A 16,542-nucleotide genomic window follows, 5' to 3' on the forward strand; every position below is an offset into this window, starting at 1 on the left:
ATTACGCGTGACCTTTCCAACGTGATTACGTAATGCGTGATGCATCGCAGAGCAGTGCAAGACGAGCATTTGTGGTTAAAAAGTATATAATTTTTGATTTTTTTAGAAAATGACAGATGGTTTCTCTAGATAAGGCTCTTATTCCTCATCTGGGATCATGTAGAGCTCTTTGAAGCTGCACTGAAACTGACATTTGGACCTTCAACTCGTTGAACCCCAGTGAAGTCCACTATATGGAGAAAAATACTGGAATGTTTTCCTCAAAAACCTTCATTTCTTTTTAACTGAAGAAAGAAAGACATAAACATCTTAGATGACATGGGGGTGAGTAAATTATCAGAAAATTTTAATTCTGAAGTGAACTTATCCTTTAATATTTTGAATCAATAGTTTTGTGTTTTTGTAACTTTTAACAGTTTTTTTTTTTTTTAAATGTCTATAGTTTTTATTTTTTTATTTCAGTTGCAGTTATTTTATTGCATCAAATTAAACTAAATGAAAATGATGATTTATTATTTCATTTCAGTTTAATTTCAAATGTTTAATCTAGTTTTAGTGGACTACACTAGCCCTGCGGTCTCTCTCTGTGCTGCACACGGGCAGAATGATGACTGAAGTTGTTGGTTATCCATTTAACTTTGACCTAGATGAGACTGTCGAGTCTTTTTTTGGACTCTCACGGGACGCGGCAGTGTCCGTTCTCTCTTAATATACAGCGCGAGAGGACGAGTGGAGACGAGCTGCTGCCAGAGAACATCATCGGCATCGCTTGCATTTAGGGACCGCTAATTGGCAGTTAATTAGCAGAATTGACTCAGTTGTTGGTTCCCAAGTGCCAGCCTCCGCCCGCTCCAGCTTCATTTGATCTGATATCTCTCACAGCGCCAGAGCACTGATCCGCTTTTAGCATACGAGTCTACATCTGGCCAATGTGCGGCTCACATTCAGGCCAAACCGTCACTCGAAGTCTCTGACGTCACGTTCACTCTCAGCTCTCGGAGAGGGAAACTCCTGCTGCTTACTGTCATATCTGAATGTGCTGGTCTGATGTTCTTCCTCAGTATTTCTGCCTTGTTTTCCAGTACAAATATCTACACATTCTTAAATCAAGATACATGTTCTTATGACATAAGACAAAAAGTCTTGAATGTATCAAAATTAAGTGCATTCATGCAGTAACAATTTACAATTGGTTAACATTAGTAAATGCATTATTAACGTTAACTATGAGAAATATATTTTTACAGGATTTAACTTTTGTCAGTTAATATAAACACAATTGTTCATTGTGTCTTCATCTTATTTCAGAGTGAATTAACTAATGTTAACGGATATAACTTTGGATCATACAAATGCTGAGATTAACATCAACTAAGATTCACTTAATCTTAATATCTTCATTTTGCATCTCCAGTAAATGTATTTTGATTTAAGAATGTTTCGATATTTGTGCTGCACTGTAAACCTGAATAAGTTGGGCTAACTCAAAACATTTGAGGTAATCAGTTACATAATTTTTTTGAGTTATGATGTTCCCAATTTTAAGTAAGCGGAACTATCAAGTTTTGAGTTTGTAGTACTCATGCATGTTAATTGCTTGAAGTACTGAGTTATCAAACTACATTTTGATAGCAATTAACATAAAAGATTTAGCTAATTAACTTTTTTTTATTTTGAGTTCTTGCAAATCAAATGTTATTTACTTCACTGTAAACCCTAATAAGTTGTCAGAACTTTTTTAAGTTAAGAAACTCAAAGTTTAAGATTTTTATTTTGTTCTTGAAATATTTGTGTAAACTAATTTATACATTTAACTTAAAATTATCAGGTTATCTCAACGTAAATATTTTATAATAGAAATCCCAGCCCAGTTTCAGTTAAATTTAAGTTCATCTGAATGAAAAGAAATGAGTTCATACAACTCAAAACAATGAAAGAGTTCAGTTTATTTTAAATATGTCAGTACTGTGAACTCAAAAGAAAAAGAAAGTTCTAAATACTCATAACAGTTCATTTAACTGAACTAATTTGTGTAATTTAAGTTTGTCCTACTCAAACCAATTAAGTATTTTGAGTGTTAGGGTTTACAAACTAGACAAAAACACTGAGGAAATAATCTTGTGAAACAGTGTGCGAATGAAAGTGAGACGGTGCACTGGGGTGAAACGGTTTTATGTTCTGGGATGGTGCGTTTTGTTTCGAGGGAGAAACAAATGGAGAAAGATTGAAGAAAGAAAAGAAGGTGAATAAGTGGGTTAATTTATATGGTTTGCAGCTGGCGGCACATCACATGCGGCCGTCTGACGCAGCGCTGTAGGATCGTGCTGCGCCTCGGGCCATCTGTGAGCGGAATAGCAATTTTATTACATTGTCATTAAAGCAATTTCACAGCAGTATTGTTTGTTAATGAGAAGTCGCAAACGAGGAGAGATGTCACGGGCAGGAGTAGCATCGAGCTTCTCTATCTGCTCTTTTTATATATCACTGAAAAATAAATGCGCACTCACCCTTCCCATCTGTCTCTGGGCTCTGGCTTGTAAAAGGGAAACCCACTTAAAGCTGAAATATAAAGTCTATACTGCCAAGGTTGTGTTTATGAGCTGCCGTTGGACTTTAGTGTTCACTGCTCTGCTAGTTGGACTTCATATACGGAGCACTAACGTTCAGCTGAATCCAGTGTGTCTCTGGTCTCAGACTAGCAGAAACCTGATTGTTTTGGTTGCGTTCGTTCGGGACTCTGCTGGTCCTGGCGAGGATGTATGGCTGAGAGCTTCCTGTGTTTCACTCTCAGACGGATCAGTTGGCTTTTTCCAGTTATTTATAGAGGCAGATCTGCTGCTCCTCACACAGAGGATGAGGGAAATACAGCCCACATTAGTGAAATAAAGCCTGAGAGAGAGAGAGAGAGAGAGAGAGAGCGGGGCGTCTTTCTGCTGACTCTGCAGATGAACATAGTGTGAGCTGGGAGGAAGTTAAGAGGAAAAGAGAGAGAGAGAGAGAGAGAGAGACCCTGGAGAGAAGAACGACTGACAATCAGGATTTGAAGGAACGAGTTTATCAGTTTCAGGCTGAAGAGGTTGTGGGATTCTGGGGGCATTCGGAGGGCTTCACTCTTCATAAAATAGGGCGTGAAACTCTTCTGAAATTATTTTTGCTCTTGTTCAACGAATAGCCGGTAAAAATATCTGCTGGATCTTCAAAAAACACTGATCATCAGCCTCAGGAGGTCCAACTAAATATGTTTCATTTATTAATTGCTATATAAGGTTCCAATCTTTGCAACCAAAATTTGGGAGATGTCTAAATGCATTTGTAATAAAGTTGTTATTTTGATATTTTCTAGCAATAAACAAACAATAAAATAATTACATTTTAGATAGATAGATAGATAGATAGATAGATAGATAGATTCACTAATGGATGCAGATTTAGTCTAAATGAAGCTGTCACTCAGTATAGCACCAGCTTGTACTTTTTAATAAACCTGTATTTCCCATAAGAAAAATATTTGTTTAATATTTTTTTCTTACGCTAACATTGAAGACCCTTGAGCTTTGTGCCTTTATTGCTTTAAAAAAGTAACGAGACTTCGTCTTTCTCCTACAGTCACAAACACAAGCCGTACCTGAGATCTGTTTTCCCAGGATTCAATTTATCGCCCATTCTCTGAGCTACACATGCCAGCAGCGCCATCATAAATTAATACCTCACGTTTGTTTATTGAAGCGTGTCGTGTCAGCGAGCGGAGATGTTCTGGATGAGCTACCAGCAGAAATGATGCCAAAACGCGACGCGCTCTGGACGAACTCCAAACTGTGTTCACACACACCAACGGTGAAATAAAAGCAGGCCCTTTAAATGTCTCTCTCAGTGGACACTCCAGCCCTCTCGTCTCTCATTATCAGTTTGCACACACCCGCCCGCGTGGTTCTTCACAGCGTGAGACGGGACTGAGGGGTGAGAGACCGAGAGGAGCAGCGAGAGAGAGAGGGTGTTGAACCGTGGGCCCCTTTAGGGTCTGAGAGAATGGGCTGATTTTGAGATTGAATGGGGTGACGGGGGTGTGCGAGGGTAATGACAGAGTCCTCGCAGGCGGCAGTAAGTGAAAGGAGGTTAATTGAGAGGTTTCACTGATGACGGGCAGATCTCGGGCGCAGGTGCCCTGCAGCGGCTCCTCGCCGTAACTTACACTCCACATTAACCAGCATTACCCTCAGACATGTGTACACGTGTGTGTGTGTGTCTCGTCGTACGACACCAGGCCTCACGTCAAAGACAAAAATCAATTTTATAAGCAGGCAGTCCATCATATTTTATGTCCCTGTTCATGTTTTAAAAATTTTTTTTTTTTTTAAATAGTTTTGCTTTTGTAAAATAACATGCTTCTTTTGAGAGTTTGTTGTGCAATGATTGCACCAGACTGAGAAAAACTGGTGTAGGATTTACTTCGAAACAATTTTCACTCAGAAATTGCTTGTAAATTTCAGAGTTCAACTCTTAGTGAATCCAGGAACTGATCAAATGCTTAATATTTTTGAGTTTTATTTAAGTTTTGGGGTCAGTAAGATTAAAAATACAAAGTGGCAACATTTCCCTAGAGAGAGAAAGACTCGTGTCGGGTCAGAACGGTGGCGAGCGTCTGTGATCCCAGTGATAATCAAAAACAACTTGCAGAGCAAAGGTGCCTGAGCCGAGGAGGAAGACAGATGAGCCGAGGGAGGGTGAGAGAGAGAGAGACAGGATCCTCACACAGGTGTGTTGACGCCCGGGGCATCTTTGGCTCTGATTTGAGCCTGACTATCATGTCTTTAAGGACGCAGCGTCAGATGTCTGTGAGCTTTACCGGGGCCAAGACAAACCTGCCGCAGTTGTCAGAGCTTGCTGATGTAGCCAGTGAAGGTGTTTCTCGCGTGCGTCTCTCTCTCCTGCGGTAGACTGGCTGCTGTTGTGCCGCAGGACAGAGAGACGGAGAGACAGCAGAACAAAGTCTCGCTGTAAAAACCAGCAGCTGCTACTGCGGGATCAAAGGAGCAACAAGCGGCCCTTCCTGACCGGCCGACGCTCCAGGTGTTTGACGGACAGCTGACAGCCGGGGCCGACTCGGACCCTCCGGTGGGCCGCGCATATATGGGTGCAGCCCGCCTTCATACGCCACGATCACAGCCAGTCAGAACATTTTCTGATGCTTTTGTGGACCAATGAGATTCTGAGAAAGAAACACGGACGAAATAGCTTTATTGGTACGCTGCGGCTGGTCGGGACACTCCCAGCTGTTGTGTCTTTGATCAGGACACAGGCAGATATTTGAAAACACATCTTTTTCTCTCCTTCTGTCCACACTGAGAGAAACTGAGAGCTTTTTGAAGACGCACCCCCAAGTGGATGAATCTGAAAACACTGTTTTTGCGTTGTAGTAACAATGACACATTTAGTCATGTGACGCATATATATATATCTGTGGTTATACCGGCAGTGTTGTGGCTGCTATTTACTTTCATGATGTTGTTAAAAATATATGTTACTTTGGTTACACTTTATTTTAAGGTGTCCGTGTTACAGTTTAATTATACATTTAAGTACTGAGTGATAATAATTATCTGCATGTACTACTATAGGGTTAGGGTGTGGGTTTGGTTTAGGATTTGTTGCATGCAATTATGCATAAATTATAGTTACTACTACAGTAACTACATTTAAAATAAAGTGCTACTTTTACAATCTTTACATTCCTGCAAAGATGACAGATAATTTACTTGCAAAAAGTTAGGGCGACTGTGTTTTAGACCACTCATGGAATTGTGATTGAGTCCGACCTTAAAGGGGACCTATAATGCCCCTTTCACAAGATGTAATATAAGTCTCTGATGGTCCCAGAATGTGTCTGTGAAGTTTCAGCTCAAAATACCCCACAGATCATTTATTATAGCTTGTCAAATTTGCCCCTATTTGGTTGTGAGCAAAAACACGCCGTTTTTGTGTGTGTCCCTTTAAATGCAAATGAGCTGCTGCTCCCGCCCCCTTTCCAGAAGAGGGCGGAGCTTTAACAGCTCACGCTTCGGTTGCTCAACAACAACAAAGCTGGAGAATCTCACGCAGACAAAATGAGGATTGTCAGTAACGGTGTTCAGCCTTACATTGTTCAAACCGGAGTCGACACTGATGGAGAGACTCAGGAAGAAGTTACAACTTTTAGACGTTTCTGAATAGTTAGTGGATAAATTTATGTAGTTGCTGTGGAGTTGATTCAACTCATCCACTAGCATGTGCTGTCATGTTCATCTTTTGTGCAAATCCAGCGTTGAATTGACCCTCGTTTGTGAAGCGGTCCGGCGTAAAATGATGGCATGGCAACAAAGCACCAATAAATGCTGAGATATTTTGCTATTAAAATAATTGTGCTAGAAAAATAGTGTGAGAATTGTTACGTATGGTTTCTCTCTCATCTTTTATGTTTTACACATGCATAGGAAGATCGTTTCAGTGTGGACAAGCAACTTTTGGAAAACGCTAGTGTATTTTGAAACAAAAACACTGGTTTTAAATGTATCTGAACTGAAATCTGTGGAGAACTCTGCTCAATCCAGACAGGGCGACAGCAAGGATGAGCCGGTGCCGCAGTGATATTGATTTATTTTAATTAGCAGCTCGTTAAATCGTGTCAGTTTGCAAAACAAACATATAAGTCTGAGTCTGGTTTTCCACTGGGGTCTTAATGAGTTCTGCACCTCCGAACCCAAAACACAGACACAAACCTGAAGACAACAGAGAGCCTGAGACTCACTGAACACACACTCCATCTGCAGTGAATCAAGCGGCGGGTGAACTAATGCTCGTCTCACCACTCCTGCGTTAACTTAAAGAGAGAGAGAGACAGTCAGATGAATGGACAGACAGCTCTGGTGTGTGTTTGGCCTGTGGACACACGTCTGACCCTGTTAGTGGGTGTAAATTGAGGAATTGTTTGCTTTGATTAAATCTGTGCTGCCCGGCGTTAATACGCGCACACTTCCCGGGTCAAAGTTGATGTTGGTGCTGTTCTCTTCCTCCTTCCAGCCATCGGCATGTTTCTCTGTTTATTTCATTATCTATTTATTTGTTTTTGAACCTCATTAAAGAGTAACTTCATTAGTTTTGCTTGGTTGGATCTGTTTTTCTGGCTTTGATTGACGAGCAGATGCGGGCGAGAGCGACCCTTTCCTGCACTGCGCTGTGCTTGAATTCACGCCGTCCCGTCAAACGACTGACCCCGCTCCTGATTGGCCAGGCTCTCGTCTCACCCTTCCGCCGTGATTGGCTGGGGCCGGGCGAGTGCTGCTGGATGACGTCCAGATGAGGGCGGTTTGGTTTGGGGTTTTTCAGGAAAGGAATGCTGACGACAGGGCCGGTTTCCAGGTGTGGCAGCGGCGGCACAGACACACACACACACACACACGATCACGTGACTCTTTGTCAAGAATTCCACGAACGGCCCCTGAGACTCGCGGTCTGTCGGCCCTCTCGCTGCTGAAGCAGTGTTTGAAGTGAGGTTTGTGAATGTTGATGCAGCTCCACGCTAGAGCGAGGTCAAGTGGCCTCCTGCAGACATGAGTCCATAACTCACAGCCGCAGCCGCTCCACGTGTGTTTGAGCCGATCACACGTGTGCTTCCTCAGACCAGGTGACGAGAAAATCATATAAGTGATGTTCTCAAACTTTTACAGAGATATTTCTATCAAAGCTGCTGGACCTTAAGAAAATGTTCCACCTCAGAAGGTCAAACTAAATTATTTTATCTACTTTTATTAGAATATTTGGGATGGTTAATACAGTTTAAAAACCTGATTTTGCTTCAATATATGTATAGAAAAAATCCAGATTAATATGATAAATTAATTGGGTTGCAGTAAATAAAGCTGTCATTCAGTAGAGATTAGGTAGTGTAGCACAAAATGATCATTTTCTTCAAATAAACCTGGTAATTGAGTGTTTAGTTCAATGGTTGAATTTGATAAATGCAGTCAACATTCAATTTTGTGTTAATAGAGAAAATAGTATAGGATTATTTCATTTTAAATGGTTAGTTCACACAAAAATAACATTTCTGTCATTATTCACCCTCATGTCATTCCACACCGGTAAGACCTTCGTTCATCTTCAGAACACAAATTAAGATATTTTTGATCAAATTTGAGGTTTTTTTTTATCCTCCATTGAAAGCAATGAAATTACCACATTCAAGGTCCAGAAAAGTAGTAAAAACATTGTTAAATCAGTCATGTGACTGCAGTGGTTCAACCTTAATGTTATGAAGAGACGAGAATACTTTTTGTGTGCAAAAACAAAACAAAAATAACGACTTTACTCAACAATCTCTTCTCTTCCCTGTTATTCTGCTACACTCTTTTTACGTCCAGCTCTTCCAGGTTATACATCAGAAAGGAAGCCGGCATTCGGAACTAAACACGGAAGCTCTGCAACGTAAATAGTGTATGAGAATGACAGGGAGGAGAAGATATTGTTGAACAAAGTTGTTATTTTTGTTTTGTTTTTGCGCACAAAAAGTATTCTCGTCTCTTCATAACATTAAGGTTGAACCACTGCAGTCACATGACTGATTTAACGATGTCTTTAGTACCTTTCTGGACCTTGAAAGTGTTGATTATATTGCTGTCTATAGATGAGTCATAAACCTCTCGGATTTCATCAAAAATATCTTAATTTGTGAAGATGAACAAAGGTCTTACGGGTGTGGGACAACATGAGGGTAAGTAATTAATGACAGAAATTTCATTTTTGGGTGAACTAACCCTTTAAGGTTTATTTAAAAAATATATATATGTTTTTGGTCATTAAAATGAGTTCATAATTACATTTTATAATAATTCAACAGATTATGCCATTATAACACTGTTGTTTGAAGGTTGAGATCGCTGAGGAGGGACAAACAGAAATCATTATTTTAGAAAGATTTTTGTTAATTGCATAATAATCTCATATTAATAGTTCTTCAAAGAACATGGGATTTTTGGTTTAATATTTAAAAAAGTAACATGTGTGCCCTGTTTGTGTAAGGCGGCACTATTGTTGCACACGTCAGGATTCAGAGCGTTGAGGATTCTGTGCAGCATCTCATGCAGGGTCTGTCTTTGTTGTGGGCGGCAGTAAAGGACACATTCTGTGGCATATCCAGAGAAATGACCCTGCCGTGACCCTTCACCTCTCCTTTAATTATTTGTTTGAAGACAGCATGGGGTTCCCATGCGGAGCGCAGCAGCGGGGGAGTGTGTGTGTGTGTGTGTGTGTATTTTACCTTTATTTGTCATATCTTTAGTTCACTGTGCATTTGTTTTGTGGTTGTTTTATTAATCTTACTTGTAAGTGTCCATGAAATGTACATTTTATTACACGAAAAATTATAATGAATAAAATATTTGTGGACACAAGTGAAGGCCCTGAGGTTGGAGAGATGTGGTGTTGTGTGTTCAGAATGCAGTGGCGCTGGTTGCTGTGTGTGTGTGTGTGTGTGTGTGTGCTGGCGGGTGTTGTTCTAAGCACACCCCATTAGCAGCTCATGGGAGGAGGTGAAACAGTGTTATCAGAGGCAGGTCTGATAATCTCAATTGGCTTTACTCACACTGATAAAATGCGCTCTGGGGCCGCGGCGCTGCTGGGCCGCTCCTGCAGGGTTACTGTGGCAACAGTTTGGAGAGGCAAAACAGACGCTGTGTGTATGTGTGTGTGTGTGTGACTGTGTATTGTGTGTGAGTGTGTGTAAGAGGTCAGTCAGTCCCAGCAGCAACTCTTAAAGAAATTCATAAATCACTCTTCTCTGGTATTTCTCTAGTTTATGAGGAAAGGTTTTTTTTTTTTTTTTTTTTTTTTGGACAAAATATAATTTAAGGGATCATGTATAATCAGGATCAGCTGTTATGTTACGTTATGCTGTTTATTAATGACTAAATAAATACAGCAAATGAATAAATGGACAAATACACCTCCATTCAAAAGTTTGGGGTCAGTACAATTTTTTAATGTTTTTGAAAGAAGTCTCTTCTGCTCACCCACGCTTCATTTATTTGATCAAAAATACAGTAAAAACAATGAAATATTATTCCAATGTAAAACAGCTGTTTTCTATGTGAATATATAGTAAAGTGTAATTTATTCCTGTGATCAAAGCTGAATTTTCAGCATCATTACTCCAGTCTTCAGTGTCACATGATCCTTCAGAAATCATTCTAATATGATGATTTGATGCTCAAGAAACATTTATGATTATTATCAATGTTGAAATCAGTTGTGCTGCTTTACATACATTTTATTTTTCAGGATTCAATGAATAGAAAGTTCAAAAAACAGCATTTATTTGAAATAGAATCTTTTGTTATATTACAACTTTGTCACTTTTGATCAATTTAATTTAATTAAAAAAAAAAAAAAAACTCACTGACCCCAAACTTTTAAATGAAAATGATGAGCATAAATGTAGAAAAAGAGTGTGGAGTGACAAAATATTACTGTCATTATATTCAATTCGATTCACATTTATTTGTGCGTTTCACAATACATATGGTTTCAAAGCAGCTTTACAGAAAATGCATGTGTCCAAATTATGTATTTCAGAATTGTACATATACATATCATGCAGTTAGCTAACAATGTATTAGTTTAAAGCAGAAACAATGAGCTCAATGAAGTAAAGAATACATGTTGTTAACAAAATATTATTTTACCACAGTGACAATCACAATTGAGCCGTATGATAAACTACAACTGCTTATTTAGTCAGTGTGTTTGATGAATTGTACAGGTGTGTGTTCATATGACAGATCATCTCGATTTACATGTTTCAAATAAACACGCATGTTGATTTCTTTCTGTCATTTGGTTGTATCCGCCATTGGAGCGCCTGTCGCTCTGTAGTCCCTGACAAAGGAAGCAAAGTTATTCCTATTTTCCCAGCTGTACGTTTAGTGAACTTCAGCGTGTCATTGTGAAGCACAGATTGCGGGCATTTAAGTTAATGGAAGGTAAGAGCATGTACGACGGCATCAAGAGGGATTACAGCTCAAATTGATTCCAGTCCTGCTTGTATCTAATGACCGGTCCCATAGAGTCGCCCTGTGTGCGCTCGCCCGCCTCTTTCATGCGGGATAGCCCCAGCGTGATCCGAACCCTCGCTCTAATATCAAACACATGTGGGCACCTTTAACGCTAACTCCTCTGTGCACCTTTAGTACGGAGTCTCTCCCGGCGCGGGGCGGCCGTTTTGCCTTTGACACGGCCCATTCCGCATTAAAAAGGTTCCCTCGGCTGGCACTGACCTACCGATGACCCGAGCGGCTCGGCGCTCAAAAGCTGCAGGAGAGAGGCCGGGCCGGGAGGTTTTGTGGAGCTGCGCTTATTTGCCGCCGTGCTGGTGATAAAACTTCAGACAGGCTAATTGATGGTCTCGCTGACATAACAATAGCTGCTGAAAGCCTGGAGCTCATTTACAGACAGCTGGAGAGGAGAGAGACCCCTGCCACGGGCCCTTACTAGGGGGCAGGGGACGAACTCAAAGAGCCGTTTGTATCGCAGCCCTCGAACACTGTAGCGTCTCGTGAGCGCTAACACGTGAAGAATAATGTTTGTGCATGTGTGAGGCGGGGGTTCGGTCCAGCTACAGTAACGCCTGTGGTGCAGTCATCTACTCACTAGAGCTCTCAGTTGTTTGGTTTGATGATCAACTTGGTCTCAGATGTTTCTCCTGAAGAGCAGAGAACTTTAAAAACAAACAGCTCAGCTCATTTGATGAGAAATGGTTGCAACCTAGATAACAGGGAATGTTCTGGCAAGGTTCTCTCAAGGTTATGAACAAACATCCTTCCAGTAACATTAATAGAATGTGCAATCAAAGTTATCTGGAATGTTCTCTTAATGTTCACATAACCAAGAAAAAACTGTTTAAAACATTTAAAAAAACTGGACGTTTTAGGGAACATTCAGAAATAATGATTTGATGATGGGAACATTAGCAAAACGTTCTTAGAACATATTTTTGTTGGCTTGGAATCTCTCTTGGCAGATCTGAGCACAGTTGGAGATCTTCTCATTTGAGACTTCAGAAGTCTAACATCTCCACTTGTCTGATTGCCATCTTTAAGAAACTGTTGAGATCTCATTTGTGATTTGTCTTTCCACAGGCAGAGCTGATCAAACTACTCAAACTCTTTCATTTATTAAAGTCAGAGAATCCCCAATTCCATCAAATATGAACCTTTCTGGACTCCTGAGTTTGAGCAATAATGTTGTTTTCTGGTATATCGGGACTGATTAGCAGGAATACTCGAGTTCAGACAAGACCAGACTCTGACTCAAGTCCAAGTCCATGACCATATTTTCTATAAATAGTTAAGACCAACTCATTAGAGTCCAACTCCAGGCCGAGTCCAAATGCTCTTGAAATTTGAGATGGACTTGAATCCAAGTCCTACCTCGAGTACTACAGCACTGCTAATGCTACTAATGCTAAGTGTTTAATATCAGTCACATGTGAGGTTTGTGATGGCTGGTGATTTAATTGGTCATGTTTTTCTTGTGTGTTTTCAGGTTCATTAATGCCAGAAGAAGAATAGTGCAGCCCATGATTGACCAGTCGAATCGAGCAGGTAAACATCTTCATCTCATCTTCTCTGATGTTCTCAACACTGTTCATGTCTGATCTTAGAGTCTGTGAGCTTTTCTCTCCTGCATCTACGGTACAATGAGAGCAGATTGAATCTAATTGGATGTTTCTCCATCTCGCTGGTTAGAGGGACATTAGCACATCTCAATGCTAATTGGCCACATGAGAACTTTACAGTAATTCTGGAGTGTTTCACTGTTTCTCTTTGTGTTACGGTACATTAGAAAGTGATTTGCATAATCATTCATGAATTCATATCAGAAACAGAAGGGAAGTTCTCTAGTTCTTGAGTTATTGATGGCTTGATAATGTTTCTGGCTGTGCTGATGTTGTGCAGAATTGAGGTTGTACAAATTAATTTTTTTAGGACTGAATACTGGAATAAACAGCAAACAGATCTGATATTGAAAAACCAGTGGATGTATGTAGATGTAGAGTGCCACTGCATGGTTTCTAGATCTCTGAAACGTTATGATCTTCTGACCCCAAGAACAGTGAAGCAGTTCAAGAGTTGGGCGCCATTGAGTGCTGCTGGACAGTTGTGTTGTCATAACCTTCTCACGTCCTGTTGATTCATGTTGGAGAATGACTGAAGACGAGTGTGTGTGGTTGAAGTGTGGCTCATTGTGTTTGGGCTGCTGCTGGGATAATCGCTGATTGTCTGGTGTGTCTTCTCTCTTCTTCCCCTGGTGTCCACGTTTGACTTCAATCAGGTTTTCTTCTTGATCCTTCAGTGAGCCAGGGAGCGGCGTACAGTCCGGAGGGGCAGCCAATGGGCAGCTTCGTGCTGGACGGACAGCAACACATGGGCATCCGGCCGGCAGGTGAGATGAGGCCATCCTTTTCCTGTGATCACATCACCTCTGAGATCTCCTCTATATCTCATTTGTTTCTCACAGTCATTGCTCCTGAAGAGTTGAGCTCCAGTACACCTGCCTGGAGGTTTCTAATGATCCTAAAGACCTTGACTAGTTGGCTCTAGGGTTGCAAAGGGACGGACAAATTCCGGACACTTTCCAGAAACTTTCCGTCGGAAGTTAAGTTGGGGAATTTTGGAAAAATTCCAAAAAAGTAAAAAAAATCCTCTGATTCCAGTAACCAGGCGCCTCATTTATAAAATGTAGCGTAGAAACCATCCTATATTTGATCTCACGATCATTTCTCCAATGCGTGTAGGTGTGATTCAAAGAACACAAAAAATGTGCATGCGCCTCTCTTCCATATGTGAAATCCATAAATTGCAAATTATCTTGAAATTGTGTGCAGATCTCCACCTTGTAAACACCCCTCCCCCCTAAATAATGTCATCAACATATAAAGAGCACCAGTCAACGTCCAAATTCTTAATTGAGAATGCAGAGTGGAAAGAATTGCTTAGATTTCCAAACCAAGATATAGTTTTAACCAAGATTATGCTTTTTTTTTTTTTTTCAACTACATTTATGTTACCTGTTATAGGCTAACCAGCAATTTTACAAATGTCCCATTTATTCCCATATATTTCCGTTAATTCCCATGGAAAGTTTCCAACTTTGAAAATTTCCGGAATTTTGCAACCCTAGTTGGTTCAGGCGTGTTTGGTGAGGGCCGGAGCTGAACTCTGCAGGATAGTGGACCTTCAGGAGCAGGATTGGACACTCATGTCTTAGACAGTAATTGTCTAAAAATGGGGGTCTCCTAGTTCACAGATGGTTCTCCCCACGTCTCCTGTAGAGTTTCAGGGGAGAGCTCAAAAATGTCTCTCATCCAATTCTCCCAAGATCTAATTATCTGAGCTGCTGTCCACTTTGATTTAAATTAAATGTTAGGGAGATAAACTCAAAAACTCTACCCATGAGCAATGAAAGAGCAACCTTTGAGCAGTCCCCTCCGTTGTTTTCCTTTCCCCCAGATGTGAAGTCGCTCTTCTGTGTGTCTGGTCGTGTTGTGGGCTCTGGTGGGCACTGATTGTCTGTGCTGTTTGTCTCTGCAGGTCCTATGAGTGGCATGGGCATGAACATGGGCATGGACGGCCAGTGGCACTACATGTAACGGCTGTACAGTAAAGAAAAGGGGGAAGTAAGTACACTGGGACTCTTTCTCTTCCTCCGCCTTTCTTTCAGGAGTCTTTCCTGTCCATTTCCTGTCAGAATTCCCCTGAAATCCCAAAATAACACCATAGACGCTACGCTTTACGGCCGTCCTGCGATCGCTAAATATCAGGGCAGCAGAACGAGTCAGGTGAGACGCGGGTCGTGCAATGTTTCCCGGGAAAAAAAACAAGGCAGAAAAGCACTAAAGTGGAATTTATTTATCGCCGCAGCGGCGGCGCGCTCCACGTCTCATGCGGCCAATGCAAATGTTGGACATTTGGGGGAAAAAAATGGCATCTCCTGGGGTAGAAGATGACGGGGTGAAATTAAGCGGGCTCCAGTGAAGCGATAAAAAAGGAGAAGTGAAACTGTCCTCGGAGTGACATAAATCCGTCAGGGGAAGGATTGATGCCCAAATTATCTTATATGCAAAGACGGGAACAGCGCAGTACATTACACTCCCGGAGAGAGATATAGAGACGGCGGGTGACACGGCCATCCTTCACCGGGGGAAGCCGCTTGGCTTTTTTTTTTTTTTACTGGGAATGGAGGGGAATCGAATCGGAATATCTGCAGAAGGGAGTGGGAAGTCGGCATTAAAGAACGACCGTGTGTAAATGCAGAGATCTCGCTTGCGTTCCTCGTCTGATTAAGACACCCATTACGCTGCCCTGCCGGCGCCGCGCCACTGACATTTGAGAAATCAAGACGTATGGCGTCCCAAAGGTGGCAGGGCAGAGAAGATTTTATTTAACACCTCTACTTCCTGCTCAATGAGCCTCAATATAATAACACTTTGCTTGATTAAAAGAACCCTTTATATGTAAATAGACAGCAGTTTCCTGTAGGTCACCATAGCGATGCTGCGACGGACCCCCCTCTCCCCTCGTTAATAGACTCAGAAACGTAGTGAGAGCGTTCCCTAAAACAGCCGCAGAGACAACATTTGCTCAGCTTGGGTAATTTTTAATACGGCGCGGGATAATTTTGAGACTATTTAATTACGTAACATATTTTATGCTTCATGAGCAATTAGATTAATAGCTTAATACAGAGGAATATTAGCCATCTCTGATTCGATTACGCACACACACAATATGCCGTATTTGCTGTTTAATTATGATCGGTGACGGAGCGCGCTCAGAGAGGTGTGCTGTTGCTAAAAGACACAGATCTACAGAGAGGCGTTTACACACGTCTGCTGCACTTTTAACAGGAAGTTTCACTAGTTTCATGAGCTTCTAGCAGTTTGCTTTAATAAACAAGAATACTGGGCCAGCGCTGTGAGTGCCTGATGACCCTGGAGTGACCCCACCTCCCTCCTGTTGTTAATGCCCCTGGGGTCACGGTACAAAACACTGACGTCCTGCATGTGAACTTTGATTCCGATTCCTAACCCTACTCAGCACCGAATCTTCACATGCATCTCTGCTTGTAGTTTTCTTCCATTAATGTCGTCCTGTATCAGATCTTGTCCTGTATAAGAAGCACTGTTCTTGTTAACAAGCCCATAAATTTCTTTAAATCAAAGCTGTTTGTAGCGGTGCAGCTGTTTTTTTGTACCCAGGATTTGACCTCTCTGAATAATGATAAGTTTTAATATCATGAGGTTGTTTCTGCAGGATCCGCATGGCGCTAACAACGCCAAGGTCAGGGGTTCGATTCCCAGAGAATGTAAAGTCAAACATTCTGCTGCATAATTGAGTCAAATGAACTGAATCTAGGTATCTTCTAACACGCGTTCACGAGTTGATATGCCGAGCAGAGATACACGCTGTTATCAAATGTCTCTGCTCAAGTGTGCTTTGTTTGAAATACCTTTAG

General features: G+C 41.3%; 1 protein-coding gene across 7 annotated transcripts in view; it reads left to right on the top strand.

Moving 5' to 3' along the window:
- The window catches only part of meis2a (Meis homeobox 2a), a 68,834-nt gene that overhangs the window by 49,553 nt on the left and 2,739 nt on the right, over positions 1 to 16,542 (top strand). For 5 of the 7 annotated variants that reach the window (XM_051868235.1, XM_051868234.1, XM_051868239.1 and 2 more), the window contains exons 10-12: positions 12,571 to 12,629; positions 13,360 to 13,470; positions 14,619 to 14,704. In XM_051868235.1, the coding sequence (XP_051724195.1) occupies positions 12,571 to 12,629; positions 13,360 to 13,470; positions 14,619 to 14,677 (229 nt within the window). In that variant the 3' untranslated portion in view covers positions 14,678 to 14,704. The remainder of the gene's footprint in view (positions 1 to 12,570; positions 12,630 to 13,359; positions 13,471 to 14,618; positions 14,705 to 16,542) is intronic. The other 2 variants (XM_051868237.1, XM_051868240.1) reach the window with 1 other exon arrangement.

The sequence above is a fragment of the Ctenopharyngodon idella genome, chromosome 17 (genome assembly GCF_019924925.1).
Source record: "Ctenopharyngodon idella isolate HZGC_01 chromosome 17, HZGC01, whole genome shotgun sequence".
NCBI classification, from domain to species: domain Eukaryota; kingdom Metazoa; phylum Chordata; class Actinopteri; order Cypriniformes; family Xenocyprididae; genus Ctenopharyngodon; species Ctenopharyngodon idella.